This window comes from Aythya marila (genome assembly GCF_965140915.1).
Source record: "Aythya marila genome assembly, chromosome: 3".
Lineage (NCBI taxonomy): Eukaryota > Metazoa > Chordata > Aves > Anseriformes > Anatidae > Aythya > Aythya marila.
Genome location: NC_139044.1, coordinates 119,678,897 through 119,688,538, shown reverse-complemented (window position 1 = coordinate 119,688,538; position 9,642 = coordinate 119,678,897). Strand labels below are relative to the sequence as shown.

General features: G+C 59.2%; 1 protein-coding gene across 7 annotated transcripts; it reads right to left on the bottom strand.

Moving 5' to 3' along the window:
- Positions 1 to 2,816: 2,816 nt before the first annotated feature.
- LOC309876579 (E3 ubiquitin-protein ligase RNF19B-like) lies at positions 2,817 to 9,557 on the bottom strand. Of its 7 annotated transcripts, none has more exons than XM_082757034.1 (10): positions 9,534 to 9,557; positions 8,392 to 8,480; positions 6,692 to 7,291; positions 5,987 to 6,177; positions 5,514 to 5,664; positions 4,791 to 4,953; positions 4,253 to 4,367; positions 3,925 to 4,062; positions 3,398 to 3,590; positions 2,817 to 3,245 (listed from the first exon to the last, which is right to left on the bottom strand). In XM_082757034.1, the coding sequence occupies exons 3-10, from the start codon at positions 7,135 to 7,137 to the stop codon at positions 3,086 to 3,088; spliced, it is 1,557 nt and encodes a 518-aa protein (XP_082613160.1). In that variant the 5' UTR covers positions 7,138 to 7,291; positions 8,392 to 8,480; positions 9,534 to 9,557; the 3' UTR covers positions 2,817 to 3,085. The 7 variants fall into 7 exon arrangements, with proteins under 7 accessions (XP_082613160.1, XP_082613161.1, XP_082613158.1 ...); XM_082757035.1 differs by lacking the exon at positions 9,534 to 9,557 and adding an exon at positions 9,400 to 9,530 and having other exon boundaries at positions 6,692 to 7,302; XM_082757032.1 differs by lacking the exon at positions 9,534 to 9,557 and adding an exon at positions 9,400 to 9,530.
- Positions 9,558 to 9,642: the final 85 nt, after the last annotated feature.

Genomic DNA, 9,642 nt, shown 5'->3' with positions numbered 1-9,642 from the left:
CACCATCTTTAGTGACAATGTGAGCCCCTTCCCAGGTGGTCCTGAGCTTAAGACCCTCTGTTAAGTATCTCTCCAGTCATTATGTGCCCAGAGCTGAACAGTTTTGGTCCCTATATCATCAAAGCTGGGCTCCTGCAGCCCTTCTCAGGATTGTGAATTCAGTGCCACAAGTGCACAGGCTCTGCAGTTAGACTTGCTGCTTAACCTCACCGTGTGCTCAGAAATAAACTTTCTGGATGAAGTGGTTTGGTCCCCAAGAATGTTGCTGTGCAAGCAAAGCACCAAAGGAGAGGATATTCTTCCTGTGCAATGGTGGCTTCTTTTCAGGGCATCTTTCATTTGCTGCTAGATAGGATTTCTGTGGTTAAGGGGCAACCAGTACTTGGTGCTTCCTCTGTGCTATGAATGTGCAGCTTGCCAAGCTACCTCCAAATTTTGAATTGTCACAGGTTGAATAGTAACAGAAACAATTTCTACAGTCCCAACAGCATTTGTTGTTTTCTGATGTCCCTCTAGTTTCCACACATTCTTTTTAGGATGGTGACAGTAGTGATGCTGTAGAGCCTCATGCGGAAGGGTAAATACCTGCTGGGAGGCTGAGCCCAGAGGCGCAGGTTTGCTCAGTGGAGTAAAAACCACTTTGACTGGTTGGTGGTAGACTGTCTTGTTCTTGCTGAGAGGAATCTCTCTGGAGGGCTTGGTATTCAGTGTTCTCCCAGGTCATTAAAGAGTTTTTAATATAAGACATAGGGGACCCACAGAGACTGGTTCTAAAATGATTCTGATTAGCAATGATCTCACATTAGTAATTTGTACTGAGATGTAACTAGTTTTAGACCATTTGCTGTGTGCTCTGTTGATGTTTTGTCTTGCAAACTTTTAATCAAAATGCTTTGTGGTATGTCGTGCCATGTCAAAGGCCTTTGTATACACAGTTATTTTTATTAACCTGGTGGCTCCGTTAAAAGGGTAAAATCAGGAGTTTTGCTAAGACTGACCATTATGTTATGTGGTAATAGCTCATCTCCATGAATGCAAACAAGACAAGAAGCAGTGCTGAGGGGTCCTGGTCACCTCAGCAGAGTCAAGGTCCACAGGGGTTGAGAGGCAGCTCTCCCCAGCATCAACAGGAGGGTTGCTGCCTACAGGGCATGGGATGCTGGGGATGGGGGTATGTGGGGCAGGCAGGACTGCTACAGCATGTTTGGGAGAAGGAAGAGGGTTAGGGTGTAACAAGTGTGGGAAAAGGGCATAAAAGGGGACAGTTGTTGTTTACACACACAACACAAAGTGATCTTTTCTAGCTATTTTACTGAGTGGTCTCTTTCTTGTGGGTGGATCTGAGTGCCAGCAAAAAGGGAGAGGTCAGAGCGCATGAATACTGAGCAGGGATGCGTGTGGCAATGCGTGATGGCTCAGGAACATCAAGCTGTGTTTGCTGGTGGGCAGGCTAAGGGTTTTGAGAGCCAGGTTTTGATGTGGGCTGGGCCAGATCCTGGAAAGGTCTGACTCAATTACTGAAGAGACCGGGAAGCCTAAGATACTAGGTTAGGTAAGAAGCTCATCTGCGTGGACAAAGGCACAAAGAAACGATGGCAGGAGTAACTTGATTAATAACCTAACCCACCTACCCCAGGTCCATCAGAAGAAAAATACCAGCCCATCAGAGGCCCATCTCCTAAAATCCAGGACATAGAAGTACAATAGCAGATGGGGGAAAACACAGCCCTTGCCCAGGCCCTTCCCAGGGCTGTCCCAGGAGAATCATCAGCCTGGTCCAGGCATGAAATCCATCACCATGAATTGTGAAGTGCTCTTGGGATCATCTTGAGAGCACAGGGGAGGGGTTGCCTTGTTGTAGGGGATACATGCAGGGAAAGAGAAGATGGGGAGTGCACAGGATTTATTATAGGATGTGTTGGGAAGTTGGTGCAGGACGTGAAAAATCATAACTGTGCTGGGGACCAGAAAGGACCCTGAGCAGGAGCGTGGGGCTGTGTGGAGCTCTAGGATAGCATCATGAGAGTGGGACCCTGTATCCTATGCCACCAGCAATCAGAAAAAAAGCAGGAGCCCAGGTGTTGGGGTTGACCTCCCTGCTGGCACCTCCTGCAGCTGGGAGAAGCCACACCACTGGCAACACAGTTTTTTTTGCTTCTGCTTTGGAAAAGGTGCCTATCACAAGGATCTAGGTAGGTTCCCCATCCTGCAGCACCCCACATGATAAAGCATCACCCACTGCTAGCCTCACCTGCAGCCTTGGGACCACCCTACCCCTCACCCCACACACACAGACACAGGGCAGCATAGGGCAGGCAGGCAGGGATGCAACATGAATCATTGTAAGGAGCCTCAGCACCGTGTGTGGCCTTCCACTGTTTGGGCGGCTCTGGGCCCCAGCAGCAGCTGCCCTGCACCACACTCAAAGGCACTGAAGCCCCCGGGGTATGTTGCTGGGAGCACTCAGGATCTATGGTTGCTGTACATGATGTACTAGGGGTTGGCCCAGCTGGGGCAGGGCTCAGCCCCTACCTGTTATTCAGTTTGCTGTCACAGTGCTGGCTGAGGCTCTGCAACATCTGAGCTTCCAGCCCTGTCCTGTACTGGTCCAGCGCTTGCAAGATGCAGCTTGCTGAGGTGTCTGTACAAGGGACAAGCCACATTCTTGCCCTGCCCCCTGGCCTGCTACTTGTGCCCCATGCCTGGCTTGAAGCTTCCACTACCTGCACCCGTGCAGAGCCTGGTCTATCCTAAACCCCTACCTGGCCTCATGCAGTACCAGTCTGGACACAGACACAGATCAGAGCCTATGATGTTTGGAGAGTAGTTTTATTTCAGCAGTGATGGTGCTTTAGCCTGCCTTCAGGGTAGAGGTGCAATGGGGTGGGTACAAGGAGCAGGCAGGGCTGAGTGCACGGTGAGTGCCTGCCCAGCCTGGGGATGGAGAGGACCCAGTTCATGGGGTTGGTGATGCAATGCAGAGGGCACAGAAGTCTGCCACAGGGTATGGGATCTTTGTGTCAATGGGAGCTGAGGTGGGTGCTCTGTCTTAAGAATCTTCCAGCTCACTGCTGCACGGTCACCTTCACTCCGCTGGGATGCCTGTGACACTGTACCTGTCGCTAGTTCCTCCCAGGGAGTCTCCAGAGAGACTCTGGCCTGACAGTGCACTGCACAGGCTCTGCTCTCGGGCAGGATGTGGCACCGTTTCAATCGCCACCTCTACCTCGATGTTGATGCCTTCCCTGCAGACAAACACAGATTAGGGCAGCAGCCCAGCGGGGGAACATTGCAGAGTCCCTGTCCAGTACAGTAAGAACAGGGAAGGCTGTTAGCAAAGGACTTGTCAGTATTCCCCCACACACACACAGTCCGCTTCAGCATAGCAACTGCTCACCTGTAGGACACGTCCTGGCCCTCACTTAGCATGCTCCCTGCGAGGGCCACTGTGCTGGCTGACTGGCTGTCCTGCTCCTTCCATATGGCCCTGTGGTGTGGGCTATGTCTGCTGCTGGGAAAGGAGGTGGTTGTGTCTGGGACGCCATCCTCGACCCCCTTGGGGCTGGGCAGCACCGACCACAGCTCATTCACTAGCAGAGGGAGAGATGGGGCTAAACGCTGTGTCCACAAGGACCATTCACCATCAGGAGCAGGCTCCTGGCAGACAGGCACATGAACTGATCCCAAAATGCTTTGGACAGCACTCGCTGTCCCCCACGAAACCAGTCTGCAGCCTCCCAGCCACTCAGGGCAGAACAGACACAAGTCCCCAGGGAACCCTGGCCCTGGAGCTGTCACAGCTGCAGAGCCACAAGACAGGACTACGGCCTGTGTGCCACACCACCACCACCACCCCCCCACACACACACACACCCCACCATGGAGGGCACAGGCCAGGGGGACAGCTGGCAGTGCAGGACTCACACTTGGTCAGGTTCTCCAGTTCCACCACACCAAGGTCCCCAGGCTGGCCACGGCCACCCCCACACCCGCTGCGGCTCCGACACAGTGACAGCACCACCACCCCGTAGACGTAGGTGAGCATCAGGGGCACGCCAATGCCTGCGGGCAGACATGTAGCTACTGCCTAGCCCTCAGCAGCAGCCCTAGCTGTCCTTCCCCCCAAGGGAAGCCCAAGGAGCCCTGTGCATCAGACACCCCCCCGAGATGCTCCACTGCAATGGCCCTATGCACTGGCCCCACGCTCTCCAGCACGTGGGCAGTGCTCCCAGCGCTGTCCTGGTACACTTACCCACTGTGACAGCTGTGATGATGGGGGACACAAACAGAGAGAGGAGGACACTGCTGGTGACAGAGAAGCACTGCTGGCACCCTGACAAGCTGCTCCTCCGGCTCTGGCCCAGCACCTTGAGGAGAAGCGAGGCAGCTGAAGGGGCTCTGCAGAGACACACAGTCCCCAGGCCCTGTCCCTGCTCTTCCTCACCCCAGCAGAGCTCCAGCCACCACTGCCCAGACCACCTCTCCCTCTCCCCGGGGAGGGACAGCCATGACAGCACTGCCAGCACAGCTCAGGTGTCCTCGGACAACACCCTGGCCCACACAGACCCACTGCCTCTGTTCATGCCCCCACCTCCCCACGTAGAGAACACCCTCCCTCGCAAGGGGTGTTGGGGTGGACAGCAGATAGGTTCCCCACAGTGAGGGGCTGTGGGGAAAAAATGGTGGCATGGGGACACACAGTGCTGAGCACTGTGAATCTGTCCAGGCCTCTGGCCATGGGCTGCCAGGCTCAGCAGAGAGCAGGACCATGGGAACCCCAGGGCCAGTACCTTCCTACCCATGTAGATGGGGAGCCCGATGGTAATGACAGGCACAGCAATGCCCGCGACGATGGAGATCACCATCGGTGCCCCCAGCACCATGCCCAGCTGCCACAGGATCTTCCGGGTTCGTGACCACGGCCTTTTTCCCCAGAAGGTGCATCCAGAGGGGCTGTGAGGACAGAGTGGGATTGGGCCAATGGTTCCTGCACAGAGGCAGACAGACGCCAGCACTGCCCGGCCCTAGACCTGTGACCCTCCAGGGCAGCAGAAAGCCACGGTCCCATACCCTACTCCTGCTGCCACCAGGAACACCTGCCTGTGGGGTGCTGACAGCCAGCCCCCGGCCCACAGCTCTGCCAGACCCAGCATTGGACATGGACAGCATTGGGGATTGGACCCGATGATGTCTTGAGCTCCCTTCCAACCCCTACAATTCTGTGACACTGCTGCTCCCCCCATCAGTGCTACAACCCACCAGCCCCACACCCGGCAGCACATGGCCGTGGCTCTCTGCAGAACCTCACTGCCCCCCCATGCTCTCCAGACCAGCCCCACAGCTCCTGGCAGCTCCCCAGCCTGACATCATAGCACCCCCGTGAGCCTGGCAGCAGACCCCCCAGCTCAGCCCACTGCCGTCTCCTCAGGCCACCCCTCAGCTCCTGGCAGCACCCTCACACCAGTCCCCCAGCACTTCCCACAGCTCCCAGTGCACCACAGCCCTGCACTGACCTCAAGAAGTGCACGTCAGAGATCTCCTGCAGGCAGAGCCAGCAGAAGAGGCAGCCACACACCGTGCAGTTCATGCGGTTGCAGCTCCCATCATTGATCTTCATGATAAAAGCACTGCAGCGGGGACAGACTTTGATGTCCTCAGCCTCAACTGGCAGGGGGAAGGGAGATGGGCTGGAATGCGGCGGGAGCAGGACAGTGCCGCTCTCCCCCACCCCCTGTCCTAGGACTGCAGCCCGTCCCATGGGTGTCTGGGGGAGCCAGGCACCGCCAGCATAGCTGGGTCCTTCCCATCCCCAGCTCCAGCAGCTGGCACAGAGGCTGCACACCTCCATGCAGAGGCAGCTGGTGGGAAACACTGGGTCACAGCTCCAGGATCCCCAGGGGCAGGAAGGCAGCAGAGCACCCAGTTACACTGCTCAGGCGTGCCATATCCCTGCACTGCCTGCTCCCATCCCAGACCAGGGTCTCACCGTTGGCCGACTCCTCTGGGTGAACAAGCTGTGCCGAGGGGCTGGCCAGGCTGGAGGTCAGCGGTGCTGGTGCACAGGGCCCATCAGGGTGCCAGGGCTGACGGCAGTGGTAGCAGAACTCGGTGCCACATCCCTCACGCCCACAGGTGAGGCGAGGACACTCGGCACAGCCATAGGCGATGACAGCATAGCTGTAGGGAGAAGACGGTCAGCGTGGGGGGACCAGCAGTGCCCACAGGCCCCCTGCCACATCCCAGCACGGCACACGGTCATTCCCCTCCCCAGAACTGACAGGCTGTGCGCTGGCAGGTCCCAGATCTGCGTTGTGTCAGAGAAGCAGCCCGCATTCGAGAGCCATGTGCAACTCTCATCAGCAAAATGACCGCAGCAAAGCCTTCCCCGCCTCGCATCCACAGAATTCTCCTAGGGCCTCGCAGACAGGCCCAACATGGCCAAGCACTCCAGTCCTAACAGCTACACAGGCTACACAGCCACAGTCAGGACCAGAACACCTCTCAGAACAGGCCCAACACTGCACAGAATCATGTCACAACGGGACAGAGCCCGTGAAAGGCTCACAGAACACAGGCACAATGTGCTGCACACCAGCTCCCAGCCAGGAAAGCCCATCGCCTCCACCAGCGTGGGAACGGGGGATCCACACCGTGCCCTGCTCCCAGCTCCACGCGAGGGGCCAGCAGTCACCTGCAGTCCGGCGCAGGACACCAGCGGGTGCCAGGGTCGGCCACCAGCAGCCGCCGCAGGAGGAACTCCTCGTACTTGTCACGCAGGGCGGGCTCGGCCAGCAGGCGGTGGACATCGGCAGGCTGCAGTGCGGCGGGGCAGTGCGGGCAGGCCACCTGCACGCGGCTCTCACTGACAGCGATGCGCAGGTACTGCTCCAGGCACGCCTGGCACGAGCGGTGGGCACAGGAGGCGAGGGTGGGAAAGGCCTCAGGAGGCTGGGGCAGCAGGCAGAGGGGGCACTCCACCAGCTCCCCATCCTCGCCCAGGGGCAGCGCGACGTGCGTCTCCTCAGGGTCCCCTGATTCTTGCTCTGGGTCTGGTGACATCTCCCCGCTGACCTCCGGCTTCTGCCCACAGAAGTCCAGGACGTGGGGGGGCTGGGGCACCCACGCAGGTCGCTCCATGGTGGCACGTCAGGCTGCCGTCAGGCTAGCGGGGCGGTGGCAACCCCGGCACAGCCCCCATGGCAGGCCAAGCTGTGTCCTACCCGGGCCTTGGAGCCAGCATCCCCACAGGCAACGGCCCAACCATCTCCAGCTGCAGCCCGTGCCCATCAGCCTGCAAAGGAACTGCACGTGAGAGTGAACACAGGGTCCCCGGATGCAGGAACGAACCCTCAGCACCCAGCAGATCCCGATACCCTTCAGGCACAGAAACCAAGCTGTGGCTTCACCCTCCCCACTGTGCCAGCCCTAGGGCTGTCCACACGGCTGCACCATGTAAAAAAAAAAAATAGCAACAGCTCCAGGAAAAGCTGAGGGATCCGCAGCATTTGTCAGGCTCCAGGCTGGCCCACAACCAGCCACTTGTCTCTCGTGGGCCCAGGGCATTGCCCTGGCACAAGCCCTGCAGCAGAGACCTCAGCCTCCCCTTCTGTTTGTAAAATGGGCAGCTGAGCCAAGGGACCCAAGAGCCAGTTCATTCAGTGACCAGCAAGGAGATGATGACAGGAGAAACGAGGTAAATCTGTCACAGTTTTCCCTTACTTAGAGTTCACATTAGTCTGGAGCCTCTACACACCAGGACCAGTCAGTCCACTGCTCTCCTTGCTCTCTACACTCCAGGAATTTGCACCCTATATTTTACAACCCCATGGCACTGCTGAATCCTTCCTCCTCGAGCAGCTTCTGCCTTTTTTTATTCTTTTTTCCCTTTGAGCACAGACAGATCAGCAAAAACACTGCCACTGGGAGAGGCAGGTGTCAGTGATGACCCAGGTAAGAGCAAGGAGTCTATTTACCTCTGCTCTGCTGGGGACATGCATGGTACCGCACTGCAGCACCCCAGGTAACAAAGTGTTTTCTAGGCAGCTGTTAACTGGAGACCCAATGGAAACTTGACTTCAGTTTGATTTTTAAAGTTGTTAGAGAGTGAGAGGTACTGCAGGAAGAGAGCAGGGAAGGATGTGCTCAGCCAGCAGGGAGGGCAGCATCTCGGACGACTGCTGCCATCACCACGGGCTTTGCCCATCAGAGCAGCCAGAGCTGGCACCAGAGCAGGAGCAGCTGCAGCCACCTGCGGCCTGACCATGAGGGGACAGCCCGTGCCTGCCGTTCCCACAACAGCACCTGAACATCCTGACTGAACCGCTGGGGCTGCACAAGACAAACAAAGCACCATCAGGGCTCTAACCAGCCCTGCCTCTGGCCCCGAGGTACCTGTCAGTGGGGACTCATCGCTGACATGGCACGACCACAGCTTCCCTGAGACAGCCACAAAGTCCAACACACACAACTCCCTCCAGGACCTGCAGATAAATAAAAGTTTTCCGTGAACAGTCTCAGCTACTGTTGAGTACAGTCTACTACTGCTGTAGCTACTGCCGCAGCAGCAGCTTACACACCAAGGATCACTCAGATGTGTCACAGCTCTATTAACTGAACCATGGAGAAAGCAGAACAAGTCCTGCAACTGGGGACTGGGCCTGCTGCAGAGACCTGGACGTCAGAAGGACAAGTACGTAAGTACAGGTTCGTCCAAGTCCAGAGCAGGGACACCGTCCCCAACCACAGCAGAGAGAAATGTGACAGCATGAGAGGGGCTGAGCCCTGCTGGAGGCAGAGGTGCCACAGGGCTGCACAAAGAGCTGTGGCAGCAGGACCCAGCAGGCTCCCATGGCTCACTGGCCACGTCCTCAGCCAGCAGGCGCAGAGCACGTCCAAGCAGACCTTCAGTGGGATTTGAGCCGCACAAACAGGAGTTTATCTGGGAAGGGCGGCTGCGAACCAAGGGATGCGCCAGCAGGAATAGCGAGCTGTCAGACGGAGCACCGCCCGCGGCCCCCCCCGGGCACAGCAGGCAGGGGGGCTCTGCTGCGGCCGTGGGGGTGAGACCGGGAGGGCAACGGCCACGGGGGAGCCACGGCACCGCCACGGTGCCCCACCGCCAGGGCCGCTCCGGGGCTCGCTCCGAGCGGCAGCCGCGGGGCAACTCGGGGCAAGGCAGCCAAGGGGCCCCGGCACAGCTCCCACCCGCTCGACGGGCACCGAGGAGCTCCGGCCCCGGCCCTGTCCCGGCCGGGCGGGTCCCGGCGCCGGGAGCAGCGGGAGCCCCCCGGAGCCCCCCGGTGCCTGCGGTGCCCCCCCCCCAGCCCCCCCCCGGCTCTGGAGCTCCCGGCCCCGCCGCCCCCCGCTCCCCGGCCCCTCCCGGCCCCCGCCGGCCCCCACCTGGCTCCGCCGCCGCCCGGCCCGCGCCCGGCCGGGCCCCCCCCGCCTCATGCCGGAGGCGCGGCCCCCTCCCCCCCCCGCCTCCCCCCGCTCCCTCCCGGCGCCGGCAGCGGGGCGGCGGAGCAGCGGCGGACCGGGGGGGGCGGCGGACCGGGCGCACGCTTCCGGGAGCGCCGCGCGCTTCCGGGGCACCGCGCCGCTTCCGGCGCCGGCCCTGCCCCGCGGCGGCCGGAAGCGGAAGTG

Coding starts and splice junctions, on each gene's coding strand:
- LOC309876579 (XM_082757034.1), bottom strand. CDS start 7,137: ATGGAGCGACCTGCGTGGGTGCCCCAGCCCCCCCACGTCCTGGACTTC. Junction 4,368..4,790: donor CCATCTACATGGGTAGGAAG/GTACTGGCCCTG, acceptor CTTCTCCTCAAG/GTGCTGGGCCAGAGCCGGAG. Junction 3,246..3,397: donor GGCCAGGACGTGTCCTACAG/GTGAGCAGTTGC, acceptor GTTTGTCTGCAG/GGAAGGCATCAACATCGAGG.